Genomic DNA, 18,409 nt, shown 5'->3' with positions numbered 1-18,409 from the left:
TTACAAAAAAGACCAAATAAAAAACTAGCATGTCAAATAACAAAAAATATAAATGGATTTTATGTCTTGAATTTTCTCGAGAGCGGATTTTCAAAAAGTTTTCATTGACCAAACTGATATTCAAAGCTCTCCCAGAATGCTAAAAAGACTCGTTTTACAAAAAAAATGTCAGTGCCGGAAGCAAGTTTTTAAAAACAGACCAAAAATGCTGTTCTAAGGCTTTTTTGGAATAGTTTGACCAAACATGTGTGCTTTTTGACGCCCCGCAAATTTAGTATATTAGCGTCAAATGCGCCTTTGAAAAAACTTTGGTATTCGTCGAACAAAAATAGATGTCGTAATGTAGTAAGGGGACCCATTGGGTATGTAGGGCGTCTAATCAATAGAGCGTGTCCAACCGCCTCCACCTCTCCCTAAGTCCGATACTGTATTTTTCTAATAAGTTTCAAATCATTGCCGACTTGATTTTCGCCAAGGACATTAAGCGGTTGGTCAGACATTCTGTTCAATTAGTGTTTTTATCTTCATTGCAGTTTGTGTGTGAAAGTGGCAAACTGACACACAAACTCTACTCCTACCTCAGTTCAGAATGGAACATCATAGACCTCACATACCTCCCTCTAATAGCAGTGGGCTTCGTCCTCAACAAGACAGGCAGTCATGACTCTGCCCGCATAGTGTATGGCCTGGTCACTCTGTTGATGTGGGTGCGAGTGATTAGGTTGTACCAGGCGGTGGACAAACTGGGCACGCTGTGGATCATGATGCGCAAAATGGTAAGTGAAACAAAGTTACAGTTGCAAAATAGATCACACATTCCACAAAAAGCTTACTGAGGCTTGTATTTTTGAATTTGATTTCAGTCACCGCGAAGGAACGCCCGCGAAGGTCGAGCTCGAAATAATGATGCAATTTAAGCCGATATTCAGATTTCAAAGTACAAAAATTTGCTCGCGCCAATACCATTTCGTTTGTGTGATTCCGCTTTATTTTTTAAAATATAATTATATTTTAAATACTTGTCTAATAGCACAAAGGGGGCCTTATGGGTCAGTAGGGGGTCGAAGCGAAAGCCTCCCCCCCCCCCCACCCAAATGCGCCCCCTGCTTGGGTTTTATAAATATTTGGTAATTGCTTTTTTATTTGAGGGTTATTCCATCGGAAACGAAGATGAAAACCTAAGTTCAGAAATCATGAGACCAAAAAACGAATACAGAAAAATTGCACTTTTGAAGAATAACATAAAGTCTGCTCCTTTTTGTCATTCTCGTGGCACCCGAAAACAATTACAGCAGCAAAAGTATGATTGATCGATTGATTGGAGGAGCGAACAAAAGGAAAAAATCAAAAGTAATTAAGCAATAGTAAGTTTGATTGCTTATTTCAGTTCAAGGAGATGTTGATTTTCATCACTGTGTTGGTGGTGTTCTTACTCGCATATGGAGTGTGTACTGTGACTCTGATCTTCAAACCCGAGACTCTGAGGCAGGAGGGCTGGGCATCCACTCTCGAGTTCGTCATACTCATACCATCCTTGCAGATGTTCGGAGAACTTTTTCTGGACACTCTGGTTGAAGGTGAGAATGGGTTTTTCATAGAGGTAAAAAGTAACCAGGATAGCCGTTTATTGTGCAATTAGCGCAGAATGTTACGAACATAAAAAAAAACAAAAAATTTTTTCATCAAACTAAACTAGTTTTTTCTGCATGGTGTGATGAAAAACATCTGAACAAGTTATTAAAATTTCAGCAAATTGGAGAGCAATTTTCAAAACATAAAATCGTAAAAAAAATCAAAAAAAATCTGAAAATTCGAGTAAATGAAGTTTTTGGTTCCCATGGCGTTAAAAACTCCAAAAACTACTTTTACTCGAATAAAACTAACATAAGGCACGAATTAGCTTTTTTTAAACATGAATAATAATTAGGCTATAATTAAGCATGAATAAGTCGGCCTTCTCGCTTAATTCGCTCAAAAATTCTAAACAGGTTTTTCTCAACATTTTCATAGAAGAAAAATTAATTTTTTCAAATTATTTTCATTTTTTTCTGCGTGATATAATGAAAAATTCTGATGAAATAAAATCGAGCTGAGAAATATGCGACAACAAAAATACTGTAAACAAATTGGACAAAAAAATTTGGAAAAATGATATTAAATAAATCAAAAAAGTTCGAACATTTTTTTCAAACAGTTTTGCTGATTTTTTTAAGTTTTGATTTTGATAACCATAACAACGTGAAAAAACTTTCAATTAATTTTACTTGAGTAAAACTAAAATTAGGCACAAATAAACTATTATAAGCGGCATAATTGCAGAATGAACGAGCCTGCTCGCTCGTTTGATTCGCTCGATGAAAAGCAAAAAATCGGTATTTTTAACGAGTTTTTCTCGACACTTCAAAAAATTATTCCATGTTTTTAACTCGTTCAATAATGATTGAAAGGGTTTTTATATGTTATATCACTCGACCTATTGCGATGTTTATTTGTGGTACCTGATTTTGCATGGAAAACAACCAAAAAAAAACTGAAATACAACCGAATACAATGTTCCTCCCCATTTTTCAAATGGTCGGAGCTAATACATCCGAGTACACAGTTCATCCCCAATTTCAAAGTAAAGCCGCTGATTGATGAAATAGCATTGAGTTTTCGACCATGGTTTTGCAAACATTATTTCATGGCCAAGCTTTACTTTTTCGAGTTGCCTGCAAAGTCCGTTTTTGCTCCAAGTTTTAGTTTAAAATTTTAAAAAATGTTTGAATACACAAATTTTTCCGGACAGTTTTATTATTGCTCAAATTAAACATCTCGACATTGAAGTCAACAAACTGTCCCCACCAAACAAGCTAATTTTTCTACAACCATTATTAAAAGTTTTTGTTAGCGAGTCATATAAAATCGATAAAAAAAATTGTCACCAAATGTTTTTAATCATTAGGTTCATATCAAAAAGAAAAAAGTTTGATGCTTCAGTAATCCTAATAGAAAAGCGCGTCAAGTTTCGGACTCTCAGGTCATGATGACACAGTGCATATTCATTAATTTTGCAAAACCCTTAATAGAACTTAGGGTCCTGTTTAAGATCTTTTGAAATCATTTTTCATAAATTTGACACAAATAGGTTGCCACTAAAACCAAGCTATATTTAAGTGGAAGCAAAGTATGAAAATAACCTGATTTTTTATTAAAAAAATCAGTCTTAAGAACAAAATTAAAAATGGTGATTTAACCGAACGATATCAGAAAATTTTGGATGAAGTAGGATATTGGTTAGAAAAAAAGGTAAGAAATGAAAATTAAGCAAAAACCTAAGTACCAAATATAAAGAACAACTGATAATCAAATTCATTCTTTTACGAAATGGCCATCGACGAGAAATCTTATCTCCGTTACATTTAATTACTTTCGCTGATGATATCTCAAAAAATCAAAAAAATTTTGTTCAAGTTTCGAGTTTGACATTATAGGTTGAGAAAATTTCTATGCAATGCGTCAACCGTTTTGATTTATGCATTATGCGTCAGCTTAAACCTAAGATCTGATGATATTTTTTGGATTCAACAGACCTTGTATTTTATATTTGAAGGGAAAAATCTAGACAATGTGACTAACAAACTGCAAAATGTTTGCAAATTTTTTTAAAAAATTTTGAACATTTTCGAAAAATCGTTTTGAAAAATCGAACAAGCTCAAACAATATCACTAAAAGCGTAACAGCGAATAAAATCGATCAAAAACAAATGATTTCCGACAAAGTTTTGCAGAATCTATAAGCAAATATCTGTTTGAAGTGGATTGCGAATAACTTGTCGGGGGATTCGCCTTTTGTTTTTAACATTCCGTGCGTCAGAAAATTTTGCAGATTTCCATAAGAGAAATATCTGTTTGAAGTGGATTGCGAATAACTTGTCGGGGGATCCGCATTCTGTTTTTAACATTCCGTGCGTCTATAAACTATACATTTGGCTTTGCAATGAAATAGAAAAAACGAAAAGAGCTAATTTAATGTATAATTTGTTCCAAAATAAGACGAAAGTAGAGGGAATTAAACTTAAACTTCGATAATTTGTTCTCGACTCCAAGTCAACACCTTTGAAATGCCTTTTTGAGTCCGAAAGCTATTGGGATGGCTCAATGAGCATATTTTCTTTTGACTTCCTGAGTGGGCGGAAGAAAAACTGGGTCTCTTCCGTTATACGGCCCAAAAACTGCGCGTCAAAGTTTTTATTAACCAACCCGCATTCAAGTTTAGGCGTAAGCAATCGATTATAACGGACTGTTATGATGATTTTTTGACAGTTATAATTGATTATAATTTCCAAAATTAGGTGTTTTCCAATAGCAACAAAAAGTTTTACCTGGAAAAGAAAGCTTCGTTGAGCTATGCGAAAAATAAGTTTAAGTCTTGAAGTTAAAGCAATGCGCTGATATTTTGATGATCAAAAGAAAAAAAGATGTGCATCATGAACCAAGTTCAACAGAGAAATGAAATTTTTTAAAATATTATCAATTTTTTAAACATTTCTCTCATGTTTCACATAAATCCACAAAAAGCATAAAATCTAAGCAATTGGGATGCAAGGTCGGAGAAAAAAGGGGAAAAAGGGATTATAATCGATATATTGGATTTTAATGCACAACATATGAATTAGAAACTGGGATAAAAATAATTGCTTTTAATCAATTATAATTATATTAAAAAATAGCTGGATTGCTAATTGATTAAAATTGATTAAATGGTATTATAATTGATTAAAATTTTATTTTAAAAAGGGAGATTATATTCGATTATTAATTGATTAAAGTCATTTTTTTCTACATTTCGGTAAGATTTGTACTAAAATCCTAATATAATCATTATTAACTCTTGAAATTGGATGCGGGAAATAACTGTGGCAATATGCAGAACACAAAACAAATAATATTCAACCGCTTTAAGTTTTTTTGATACTTTGGGGCGGGTCAAAATTGAGTAATTTCCATCAAAATTTAGTTGGTCGTTTGAAAAACCAGCAATGTTTTCGGTCATTTTCATCAATCAGAACTGAGCATATTCATCCCAATTATTCCCATTTTCAATATTGTCAAAAACCTTTATTTATCTATTTAGGGCCGTTGAACGGATCAGACCCGAAAAGCAAAAAAAAAATTATTGGAACAATTCAACATATTTTTTTGAATAAAAAATAATCAATTATCAGCTGTACCTGAGTGACTTTTAAGAGAAATCACAAATTGAGCTGGTCTCTAAATATCAACATTAAAACTAAAAGCAAACATCTCGTTCATCTCGCACACTCGTATTGAAAATACGCTCGTGATTGGTTCATTAAAAAATCTATTATACTTTCCAGGACGTGAACAACAACGACTGGCATTCGAATCTCACAAGAAACTAGAAGCCCGAAAGGCCCAAATGAGGGCCATGGATTTAGCCAATGACATGGCCACCAATGTGCAGAGATACACCCCGTCACTATTCCCCGCCCGCTGTCTCGTCCAGGACAACTACCCTGGAAACTTCACTCTGGTGACGTCATACAATAACTGGGAGACTAATGTGACCTTTACTTGGAGTGGGGATAACTTAACCAGGAATTGGGCCACATTACCAGGTAATCTCACCTGAGATTGGTTTTATTGTTAGATGGTCGCTGCCTAAATTTCAGTTCTTTTTTTAAACTCGAAGCACGCCAATGACAGTAATCATTCAGTCTATCTTTGGTTCTGTTTATAAAATTAGATATCGTTACAAGGTTTCTGCAAATGTTCTAGGAAAGCTTTCACGCCTGGTTAAAACTTCAATCTTGGCAAGAAAATCGGTTGCCTAATTGCTTATTTACCCGGTATCGAAGCATTTTAAAAAAATGTAGTTACTTGAAAGTTTCTCAATTTTTGAAACAAAAAACCATTCCAGTATCGGACGAGTCGGGGGACGAGGGGTATCCGGACATCTTTGTGCAGGACTTCTTCCAGGCCAGTCTAGCCAATTGGTTGCTGGCTGCATACCTTTTGGTTGGCAATGTTCTCATTCTCAACCTTCTTATCGCCATATTCGGGTAAATGAACTCCACTAACATCTATGAAAGAAGCTGTTATAGTTCCAATTTGTTATTTGGGTAAAATATATGCTATTCCTGGTTAAGTCTTTTTCGAATACTTGTCGTCCCGTCTTTTTTGCCACTATTTTATGACTGGAAAAAAAAACCAATTGTTATGTCATTCTCTTTGACGAAATTTATAAAATATGCGATAAGTGAGTGGTTTTATTTTTGATAACTAATACTAGATCTCTTTAAATATCCCCCTTTTGCAAAAGGGGGAGACTAGATACTAGGTACAAAACTCTCATATGCTTAACCGCTGAATTATTTCATTATGGAAGTGGCATTTCCTTACTAGGTACCAAAGGGGGTGGGGGGAATAGTTGAAGAGATCCCTATTACTAAAAAACGCACTGATATTTTTCTTAAATTGAGATCCAGTAGTTATAACAATTTTGAGAACACTTCTGTTTTTCAGAGACCTCTTCGAATCTCTTTAACTATATCCCCCATCGGGTACATAGTAACGAATTTTGTCTGATTTCTTAACTTTAATTGTCTGAAGAAATAAATTCTTCTTCTTCTACTTGAATATCCTGAATGAAGAACTAAATCAATGGTTAAGCATGTCAGAATTTTATACCTAGTAACGAATATCCCCCTTTTGCAAGAGGGGGTGATGCAGTTAAAGACATCGATCCCTTCTTAGGCTGCCTGCTCTCAAACTGTTCTTGCCGTCCAAACTTTGTAATATAATCTTTTAAATTGTTCTTCTTCTTAATTGAAACCCCGTTTTGTTATTGAAACTCGTTTTATTCTACCTTGATTATTTCTTTTTACAGTGACTTCAGAATGTGCAATTTGAGCCATATATCTGACTTGTCTGTTTTTTTTTGCAACAGACATGTGTATGACGTAGTGCAGGAGAACTCGACGATAGAGTGGAAGTTTGAGATGTTCAACTTGTGCAGAGAGTGTGTGAACAAAACAGTGCTTCCTCCTCCCCTCTCGATTGTCGAAACAATCTGGAAACTATTCAGGGCAGCCGTCAACAGGGGTCATAAAAGTATGAGATCTTTGGTGTTTTTGGGAGGTTTTGGCCAAAAAAAATTTGCTTGTGGCTCGTACTCTCGAAATACCTGAGATTAATATGCGACTGCACAAAACTTAAAATAATCTTATCAATAATGTTTTCGAGCTGATCTATTAAAAAGATGGATATCAAAAAAAGTTGCCAGGGAATCTAACTCGCTGGTTATTGATGATTATAAATTCGGATTTTTTTGTTCGTTCTGAAATTATGAAATCAAACTTCTTCGACTCATGTTGACGTTTTCAACTTTTGTGTTTTTTTTTAACTTTAGAGTCTTCTTTACCCACAGATGAAGATGAAGATGGGGAGGAGAAGCTGCGAATGTTCGAGAACTTCTGCAGTTCCAAATTCAGAAACGAAAAGCACTCCTCAAACACCCTGGAGGAAAACATCAAACAACTTACCAACCAGTAAATTATCGAAAAAAAAAGAATAGCCGGTTAATGTGCAACTAGCACAGAATGTTCCGATCATAGTCTTAAACTAATAGAAAAAAGAAAAAAGACGTAATACTATAGTTTAGGCATATTTGACAGCCATAGTTAAATAAACCAATCGGACAACAGTTTTTCTAGAAAAATTACAAAACAATCTTAAAAGTTCCTATTTTTTTTCCTATTTTGCAGAAGTTATACTTTAATGGCGTTAAAAACTTCTTTTACTTGCGTAAAATTCAATTTTTAGGGCTGAAATTAGGTATAAATAAGCATTGCATGCCTGCTTGCTCGCTTTGTTCGATTTAATCACTCGAAATTGAACTAAAAATTAAAAAGAATATATCAAAATCAAAAAGTATATATTAATAAAACTGAGTTAGGACCGAAGTGTAACTCATAGAGTAATTTCGGATAGGGTACACCGTCTGCTCGTCACGCTATCTTATTTTCGGCCGGATAGGTTCGTGCAACTTCTTAGTCTAATACCGATCCTAATCTTACTCTTATACTATCTAGTCTCAGGTTGTTTAACTAGTCTCTGCTAGGCTCAATAGATCTAGGGTATACTGGTTTATTGCGGCTGCTGAAGTGCTCGGGAGAGTCCAACTAATTTCTAAGTTAAATTCAAATCTCTCTGGTGCTGAAATTACAAGTAACTTCAGCACTTACAAATAAGTGGGTTGTTAGTTAGATGGATCATGATTGGTTAATATTAAATACTTTACATTGGTAAAACATTTAATTTATCCAATCATAAAATATAGTTTAGATCAGGTTCCACCCATCCGGGTTTTACAGAGTTTTTTAGAACAGTTCTTCTGTAATTCAAGGGTGGATGATGGACGTTGGTATTTGGCGAACATCATAATTTTCTTTCGCTTCTTCTTGTGACAACGACTGAGTCTCTGCAACAAAGTCAATTCTGATTCCAGAATGGTTGGCTATGTCAGGTTTTTCTGTTCTGCGTGGAGAACTTCTTTTGTGTATGATCTAGTTTGGGAATGGCGTGGAGATTGTGCGTGGAGGGGATGCCTGGTTACTCGGATCTGTACGTATACTTGAACATCGAGGTGGTCATTGGTCTAGTTCAATGAAGTCCTTTTCTGCGAAGTCAAGTCGTACTCTAAATCCTTTGAGTTGTGATTGTGAGCGGCATATCGATTGTAGTTGGTCATTCTCTCTCGAGTGTAGTGAGGTCGTCTTGTCTTTTGATGTTCGTCCTTGGTGTTGTATTCTGATCTATATATTGCATCATGTGATTTTACATTTTATAAAACTTTTATTAGTTTAATATTTTTTAATAATGATTTTAGTTAGTTGTTTTCACAAAAGCTTTTTGTTTTAGTTCGGTTATTTTGAAGAGTTACTCACCCTTGAGTAGCTCTTATTAAAAATAAAGGTGTGGTCACAAAGCGTGGATGTAGCGCGGTGGGTTAGGCCGGCTATAGAGCATGCTCAGGACGTCCTTCCTGGTGGGTTAGGCCAGGAGTGGGAGTATGATTTCATGCGGTTTTTGTGAGGGATCCTGTTATGTGACAACGTTTTATGTTGGGTTTGTTGTGGTCTTTCTTATGTCTTGTTGGTTATGTCCTTTTTCCAAAAATCAAATTGTTTGTGGTATGGGTTTGTCTTTCGACTTTTTTGTGTTTTATTATTTCTTTCTAAGACTTTGTAATAGTCTTCAAAAGAATAAATTATCCAGTTTTAAACTGGGTTAATCCGGTTTGGGTACCGTTGGTTTCCTTTTCTTAGTCATGCTGTTATTCTATGATTTGTGGTATTTAGTAAGCTGCGTTGGTTAGTTTTGTTTAGTATATGATTCCTTTCCAACCGGGTTAAAGGAAAGTTTGAAACATGTTATTATATGTTAGAGTTGTTGAGTGTGAAAACTTGAAACTGAAATTCATTATTTTAAACAATTCTTCGTGGGCGAGCTGTGCGAGTGTGGATAGAATTTCTGTGCGAATGAATGAAAATATCAAAAGGTTAGTACTGCAATTGCATTTTATTAATTTACTGCATAGAATTTGGAAATTTACTGCTAGTTATGGGGGAATTTTAAGATACAAATTTTCATCATAATTAGATTTACTGCTTTGGGGAAAATTTTATAAATTAATTTACTGCATTGGTATTATATTTATTTAATTGTTGGTGCAAAAGTTTAATAGGGTCTTAAACAGTTTTGAAGAAGTTTGCTATTTTTTATTTTTCTTTTGTGAATTTTTCAGATGATCGAGGATGAAGGCTAAAAATCTAAAGAAAACATGAATAAAGAATGGTGAGTTTTTTAATATTTTAATTAGTTAGTAATATTCATTTAATTCATACTTACCTGTTAGTCGTCTGGGAAAAAACCGTGGGGGAAGATGTCGTGAATTAGTTCTGAAGTTGTGAGTAGTTTAGCTAGAATGCGGATGATATTTTTAGTCTGAAGCAGTGGCCAAAGCAATTGAAGTGCCTTAATAGTGGTTAGTTCTTCAGTGCCTACTGCAAACTCATAAGGTGTGTTTTGGATTAAGTTATATAATTTGTGGTTAAATTTAGTGTTGTGGATGAATTCTAAAATTGGGATTTCTATAGGTTGCAGGAACTCGTGCGGGATAAGGAAGGGTCGGGATTCTTCGGCGTTGAAGGTTTTGGTGATTGGGCAGAAAATGTACATTTGGGTTATGGGGTCATAATTACGAAGAATACCATGGAGGTTAGTGTCTTTAATACAATATGTGAAATTTAGGAAATACGGTGAAGTGTATTTTGAATTGATGAATTGGAAACGATGGTGTGATTGTCTAGAGGGTGTGTGGAGGTCAAAGTGATTTTGGATGAAACGATAGTAACTGTATGTATGTGTTTGTTTAGTGCGCAACATAATATCGTGTGAGCAGTGTAAATCTCTTTCGTGTGGTGCAAGGAAGTGAAAGGTTAGTGAAAAGATTTGGAAGCGTTCTTTAAAACTTTCGTATGCTTGTGTGTTTGTTAGTGCTTCTGAAATAATGTGATCAAACTTTCGGTCGAAGATGTTTAGTGTAAATACATATGGTGTCTTGATGAAAAATTTCTCGGTGATTTGTGGATTAGCGAAGCGATCGTCGTCTAAGAATTGATCTTGGTTAGCTCTAATGATGTTGTGATCGTAATATTCTAGTGTATATTCATTAGCTCTAGGTGCAGTGTGTATTTTTAGTGATTTTTTATATCCAACGTAAGTAAACTGTCTAGCGGTTAGTGGTGTAGTTAGTTGATATAGCATGTCTTTGTTTCGGTCTATATCGATGGAAGTGCTGGATAAAGGTAAGCAAAGAGGGTTAGTGAAATGATAGTATGAGGTCCAAGAGAGAGTGGGCATTAAAACGTATTCATCTACAAAGTTGCGTGTTTCGTTAGCGTCGTGAGGGGTGTTTAGGGTGTATTGTGGAAATGAGGGTAAAGTGATAGCTAAAAATTCTTTAGTGTTAGTATGCTGGGGGTGGTTGATGTATTCACGGGCTGTTCCTGGTTTTGCTGGGAAAGGATGGTTGGGGAATTTTCTTTTAAAAGTGCGGTAAGCTCTATTAGTGTTTAGTGAAGATATAGTGGATGTGGATGATGGTGTTAATGATTCAGTATAATTTGAAGAGGGTGTAGGGGGATTGGATGAATTTGTAGTGGAGGAGATTTGGTTTATGGTCGGGGTGTTAAGGTGGTAGGGTTGTTGTTGGAGGGTAATAAAATTATCTAGTTCTGGGGAGATTCGGGGGGTGTCTGGAGAATGAGATGATTGGTCAGAATGGTATGAGGAGTAGGTTGGGGTAACTTGGGAAGCATAAGAGGGTGTGGGAGTGATTGGGTCAGGGTTATTGGATAATATGGGTTGAAAAGAGGGTTGAGAAAAATTAGAAGGGTTATGAAAATTATTGGATGGAGATGGTTCTGAGTCGGCGAATTCATCGGGGGTTTCAATATTCGGGTTATTTAGCTGTGAAATGGAGTATAAAACTGAAATATGTGAGTTAGTGTCGGAATTCATGCCTGATGTTACATTGCTAGATGGAAAATCGGGTGGCGGAAAAGCAAAAAGTGGTATGATTGGGATTGGAGAGGTAAGATTGGTTGGATGGGAATTTGATCGGTGTAGTGATCCAAGTTGGCGGCTCATCGTGGGCTAAAAAAATTATTATTTTGAGATTGAAAAGCGGTGGTATGGGGCTGTTCAATAATTTGTTCATAAGTATTATCATCTTGTGATTGATGTGTCATTATATGTTGGATGGGACTTTGTGATGTGGTGAGTCGAAAATTTGGATTATGTGTGATTGCTAAATTTCGAAAATTTCGTGGGACTAGGGATAGTGGATGGTTATTTGGTAGGGGTGGTAATTGTGGTGCCGTTGGCTGTGTGTCGACATTGTTATGTTCTTCGTCGTATGTATTTTGTCGTGTTGTTAATTTTGTGTTATATTCTTTTATTTGTGCGTCTAAAAGAATTTTGTTTATAGATGTGGAAAAAATTCCAAAAAATCCTGCAAAGAGTATGCGTGCTACACTTGCTTGTCTGTTTACTTGTGTGTGTATAGCACATGTATTGTAGATTCCTTTTAAGAGTGAGAAAAGAAATCCAATAAAGTTAAACATTGCGTATAAAATAGTCAATTTTTCTAAGATGTAGTAGGGCCATCCTAGAAAATCAAGGATTTCATTCTTGAGTGTAACAAAGCTAAAAATGTTGATTGGTGATATATCTTGGGGACGGTATTTTTCGCCGTTTAGATATATATAATCTTTAATGTCTTTAAAATATCCGCTGTAGTCTTGCGTGTAGATATCGGCAAAACCTGCGGTTTCTGCAAGTTTGCGTAGATTTTGGTCAATTGATTGTCTTTGTATAGTGTCCATTTGTGTTAATAATTCTTGGAATTGTTGTGTTCTAATGTGATGTTGAATATCTGATTTTGAATAGATTCCTATTGATTGTAAGTCTATATTTGGGTTTCGAGCGATAGCGCGAATGCTTTCTGGTGAAAATTTTTTGAGTGATTGCATTAATGTGGGATATGGAGTAAGAAGATAATATTTATTTTCATCAGGGTTTAGTTGTACTACATTGTGGCTATTTTCTGATCCACATGGGACTGCGGTATCCCAGAAATAGGTTCTTCGTGAAAGTGTATCCACGAAATGTACTTTATTCTTATAAAAGATAGGGATTCTTTTATAACATCGTTTATCTTCAAAAACGTATAGTGGTGATACTTTTTTGGTACAAGTATAAAACCATAAGATGTTTCCTTCATAGTCTAAAAAATTTGATCTATTTCCTGATAATAAGTATCCTGCGTAGGGTATTTTTAATACTGCTAGTGCAAGTGATTGTAATATTTGTGTTCGTTCTAATTCGCATAGTTGGTGTAGTGTTTCTAATTCGGAGAGTGACATTTCTTGAAAAATTCGGCTAATTGTATAATCTAGTTTCATATCTAAATGAATATCATAGTGGATATTACCGAAATATGTAGTGTTCATTAGTGATAATTCTTGTAAGCGTGTGCTTCTGGTGTCATAAGGTTTTAGATGTCCACCAGGTTGTCCGTTGCTTTTTTCAAAATTAACTGGTATATAGGATGTTCCTTCGTTTAGAGGATGACCTGTGGCATATGGGTCGATTTTTACTTTTCCAGTGGTCATGTCGAATCCTTTTTCGTATTCAACTAATATTTCAGAGTATTGTGTTCTGTGAAGTGGATTCCTGTATTTACATGCAAGTTCTGTTTCTTGATATATTTGAAAACGTGTCAATTTATTTTCTATATTGTCTATGTTTCTAAAATCGGAACTTAGTTTGCGTGATGGATGGACTTGTTCATATGGAATTGATTGTATAAAATATTTTTCGTGAAATTTTATCATACGTGTATTTTTGCTACTTGAAATGTTGTACATGTATCTTCGGGGAACCAAACAATTGTTGCTTGTGTTCTTGTTGTAGGGTCGCAATATCCTTGATCATTTTTACAAGGTAGTCGGATTCCTTGATAGATCATTGTATTATCAGATAAATCTCGTGTGAGTTGTATTTTTTCGAGTTGTATTTTCCAATCGAAAAACATTATTTCTTGGTATCCTTTATTTTTCGTGTCTGCTTTGCAGTTTGATGGGTTATTTATACCAATGTGTGGTATCCAATGTTTATCATGTAGGTCATAGGTTAATCGTCCGTGTGCGCCGTTATACGGGTACTTTTCGTCTAGTTTTATATGTCCTTGGTGTCTTTCAAGTTGTGATTGGTGTACAGAGTCTGAAAAAACTTGAAAGTTAACTAATTTTCTTTGGGAGTTTTTATTCTGTGTGATGTTTAGTCTAAGTAATTCATTTTTACAATCGTCGGGATTGAGATGTAAAAGACGTTCTATATTACTTTGATAGAATGATTCATGGTCAAGTCGGTTTTTGTTGCCGTTGGAGACTTGTGAACAATGTACTTTCTTTTCGGAAAATGTCGCTGTGAATTTATAACCTGTAACTGTTGTTGCTCGGGCTTTTGAATAGAGTGTTGCTATTATATCTGTGGTTTCTATAGCTTGTGGTTCTGTTTCACATTGTGATACTTGATTTATTGCATATTTGTGTAGTGTTTTTTGTTCATTTTCTTCGCAATCGTAATGTGTTACTAATAAATCTTGTGGTCCTGTACGAGGGGAAGGGTTTATGTTTTGATTTGAGGTTACTAGAAAAAGGAGTTGGAGAAAAATTAATAATTTTAGAATATACATGTGTATGATAATCCTGAGTATGGATTGTAAAATGTAATGTAACCAATTGTGTTTTTGGTGTATCTGTCGTATTTATATATTACTTCAGTAGTTATAAACGGTGGTGGTAGTGATTGAGCTGTTATGTTAGGTGGATTTAATGGGTAGGGATGTTGTGTAATATTGTTTAATTTAACTGTGATTTCAAACTTTAATTGTAAACTGTTTTGTTGGAGTATTTGAATATTGTGATCACGGATATCGTTGTGAATATCTTGGCGATATTGTAATCTATTAAGTGCCCAGTTATGAAGGCGGTTACTTTCTTGATGTTGTCCAAATAATGGTGGAGGTGCTGTAAATGTATTCCAATCTAATCTTAAAGGAATATTTATTGATGATTGTTCTCGATATCTGGCGTCGAGATTATTTGGAAAATTTAAGTTAAAGGGTAGTGGTGAAAATTGGCTTATTGATGGTGTTGATGGTAGTGATAATGTTTCTGGTAGTGATGAGGATGTTGTTGTATCCGTAGAAATATCTATGGGGTCATTGACTAAATTTGGTTCACCTTGTGTGAATGAATGTGTAGTCCAATATGGCAGTCGTGATGTTTGGTTTGTGGGGTTAAAGGGATTTTCACGTATTTGTTCAGATGTTGGTGTTGAACCTAAGTAATCTGATGGTAAGCTTGAGGTGCTACGTTGTGAAAAAAGTGTAGGAGTTTCTGGTGTGATACCAGTGGTGTTTTCTGGAGTGGTTTGTGATGGGGATTGAGGTATATCAAAATGAACTCGGGGAGTTTGAAAATTTCTATTTCGTCGAGGATGTATAATTTGTCTATTTATTTCTGTTGTGTTTTGGTTTTGACTAAGGTTTCGTATTCTACTTAGTTCTTGTGGTAGTGTTGGGTAAAGGTTATATGTTGGTTCGCTTAGAGGTGCTTGTCGTTGAACTGGTTCTAGTGGTTCTGATAAACGAGCGTGCCGTTCTTCAAAAGTGTATGGATTGTCTTGAAAAGAAATTCGTGTAGATGTTTGGGGATTTTGAGTAGTTGAAGGTGGTGTTGGATTATCTTGGGATGATGTCGGTGAAGACTGATTTCGTGACTGTTGGGTAGCAATTTTTGATGGATTTTTGAATTGTTCCTTTAGTGGGAAGGTTTATGTTTATTATAATATTCTTCCAAAAAAATAATTAGAAAAATTGTTGCTAGGGCAAATGTGATGATTGCTTTCTTTATACATTTACATATTGTCAAAATGAGGGATGATAAAAATGTTATGAAAATTACAAACAATAAAAAAATATCAGTTCTACTGAAAATTGTTCGTATCATTTAGACAAGTTGTTAAAATCGTACCTGTGGATATATTCAAGGGTTTTGGAAAGTTGGAGGAATAGTTCGAGTATTGTGTAGAAAATTAAAAAAATGTTACAAAAAATGATTAGGATTATTAGAAAATATTCAAGTATATCAAAAAGAAATATTATAAAGGCTTCAAGTATTGAAAAAAAATGTTTAAAATTTATAAGTATTTGAGCAACTGTTTGAGAGAAGAGCATTTAAGAAATGATCTCTTGGTCGAATATTTTTTGCTGTTTGAGGCGATTTTCTAGTGTGGTCGAATTATTTATTAGTTTTTTGACAAGTGGGTTGAGTTTTGTAAAAAATTGTTGGGGGCAATTTTCATGGTGACTGGGAGGTCGTCTTTTTCTTTATTTTTGTTTGTCAAATGATCCGGGGTATGGTGAGATTTTTATACTTTAGGCTAATTAAAATCTTCATTTTGTTACTTTAGGCTAAGTTATCAAATTTGTTTTGGGGGTATTCGTGGTCTGAGTTGGGGAAATATTGTTGATCTTTGGGTTATTAGATAAGGGAGGGGTACGGTATTATGGTGATATTTATTTTAACTGTCAAGTTGGAGTGGTTTGCTTATTTTTGACCTGGAGGTTGTAAAGTTATAGTTAGAGATGTGCCTGGAGTTCTAGATTATTCGTCTAATTGATCTTAGTTTGAGTTAGAGAAAGTGGCGGATTGGATGAATCCTATTGGTCTATTTTGAACTAGAATTATTGCGTACTTGTGAGCATGGTATTTTGAAAAATTGAAATGAAAAATGTTACGGAGGTTTCAAGATTGTGAAGTATAAAATCTTAAAATTACTTTTTAAATTCTACTTTCTTTAATATTTTAGATTGGGGGATGAACATTTTGTAATTTTTACGTGGTTGATTTCGGAGTCTTGTTGTTTTTCTATGTTCTGATTTGTCTATTTCTTCTTGGGGTATTATTTGTTCGGTCATTTTTCTATTTTTTCTTTGTTTTGGAGATTCTTTATGGTTTTGTTTATTGATTTTGGTTGCGGTTGGTTTTGTGTTTTGATTTTCGGTGGGGTTATCATTTTGTTCTGTGTTTTTCAGATGTGGTTCATTTTGAATGATTTTTAATCCTGTGAAAGAATATAATTGGGTTAATTCGCGGAGTGCGTATTCTTTTGGGTAATAAGGTAATAGGTTGTTTCGATGTTGAACGATTTCTTTTTTGTTTGAGTCGATAATTTTATATGTGACATCAGTGGGTTTTGCAATTATTTGGTAGGGTCCTTTTCGGAGGGGTTGTAATTTTTTAGAAATTCCTTTTTGAGTATTAAAATTAGGTATTAAAACAAATGTTCCAATTTTTAAATCGGAAGCTGGTGTAAAGCGTGAATTGATTTGTTCATTTATGTTTTGTCTTTGTAATAACTTTTTCGTTATTTTTTGATAAATTTCATTGTGTTTCTTATCTCTATTTAAAATCCATTCGGTGTGTGTACCGGAGGCTAATTTAAGAATTTGTGGGTGATGAAAATGATCTTCATCGTGCGTATGTAATGGGAGGTTATAACAAATTGAGTCTTTATTTGGTTGACAATAACCTTGTGCGTTTTTATGGGAATTTGCTGTAAACATTATTGGTTTGCGTGGCTTTTGGTTGAAAACCATTTCGTATGGTGACATTCCTAAAGTTGTCGTAATTTGTGAATTATACGCTAAGGGAAATAATTTTACATCTGCTGACCATTCGGTATATTTTGTATCATTTCCGTTGATGATACATCTAAGATATTCTTGTAGTGAACGGTTCATACCTTCGACTAAGCCGTTTGTCCAAGGTGCATGAGATGTACGTGGTTTGTGTTTAATGTTGTATAAATGACATAGTGTTATAATTTCATTATTTATGAATTCTGTACCGTTGTCTGTAACTAAAATTTCTGGTAGTCCGAATTTTGCTATCCAGTGTTCATAGAGTGTTGTGTAAGCATAATAAGCGTTACAATGTGGTACTGGGTTAAGTGCTACATAATGTGTAAATGCGTCAACAATTACCATAATGTAGGAGTTTCCTTCTGATGAGGGTGAAATTGGTCCTTTAGTATCAAATGAGATACGGTGATTAAAGTACAAACTTTGTCCTTTAAAATCTTGTTTTTGTGCTATTTGTTTTTGATTTGGGTAAGGTTTATTCAGTTGACATACTATACAATCATTGCATAGTACTTTTATCCAAATTGGTGCATTTGGAAAGTAAAAATTTTGCATAAAATTTGAATATGTTTTTTCTGATCCAGAGTGTCCTTTAATATTTTGTGTATGTGAAATATTAAAAGCGATGAGAATCATACTTATAGGGAGGCAGGGGACTATGGATTCGTTTAAGTTGTATTCTAAAAGGTCTGTAGTTTCATTAATTGTTGTGTAATTAAATTTGCGAAAGTATCGGAGGAGTGTTTTGTTTCCTAGAATGGTTGAATCTGCTTTGATAGGTTTAGTTTTATATTTGTGCCATGATTTCAGTTGTCTAATTATCGGGTCAAGATTTTGATATTGTTTCAGTGTTGAAATTGTAATCGTATCTGTTGGGGGGAGAAAAATGTTTTCGATTTCTAATTTAGATAAGGGTATTGTATCAAGTGGGTCGTGAAGGTCAAAAACTTGATTTATTGTGTATTTTGAATCATTTGTTTGTGGTCCTGATAAATTTATTTTATCAGTTAAATCTTCTTTTTCAATTAGTGGAAAATGGTCTTTTTTAGGTGGGTGTTGTTTTGT

At 34.5% G+C, this 18,409-nt stretch overlaps 2 protein-coding genes across 3 annotated transcripts in view; both read left to right on the top strand.

The window, feature by feature from the left end:
- The window catches only part of LOC134847010 (zinc finger protein ubi-d4-like), a 601,556-nt gene that overhangs the window by 179,241 nt on the left and 403,906 nt on the right, over nucleotides 1-18,409 (top strand). The window lies entirely within an intron of this gene.
- Nucleotides 1-18,409, top strand: part of LOC134846426 (transient receptor potential cation channel subfamily M member 3-like) — a 43,143-nt gene that overhangs the window by 15,232 nt on the left and 9,502 nt on the right. For both annotated transcript variants that reach the window (XM_063863780.1, XM_063863779.1), the window contains exons 14-19: nucleotides 534-776; nucleotides 1,388-1,577; nucleotides 5,361-5,621; nucleotides 5,924-6,065; nucleotides 6,953-7,116; nucleotides 7,415-7,553. In XM_063863780.1, the coding sequence (XP_063719850.1) occupies nucleotides 534-776; nucleotides 1,388-1,577; nucleotides 5,361-5,621; nucleotides 5,924-6,065; nucleotides 6,953-7,116; nucleotides 7,415-7,553 (1,139 nt within the window). The remainder of the gene's footprint in view (nucleotides 1-533; nucleotides 777-1,387; nucleotides 1,578-5,360; nucleotides 5,622-5,923; nucleotides 6,066-6,952; nucleotides 7,117-7,414; nucleotides 7,554-18,409) is intronic.

The sequence above is a fragment of the Symsagittifera roscoffensis genome, chromosome 5 (genome assembly GCF_963678635.1).
Source record: "Symsagittifera roscoffensis chromosome 5, txSymRosc1.1, whole genome shotgun sequence".
NCBI classification, from domain to species: Eukaryota; Metazoa; Xenacoelomorpha; order Acoela; family Convolutidae; genus Symsagittifera; species Symsagittifera roscoffensis.
Note: the sequence above shows the minus strand (reverse complement) of the source record. Positions and strands in the feature narration are given on the sequence as shown.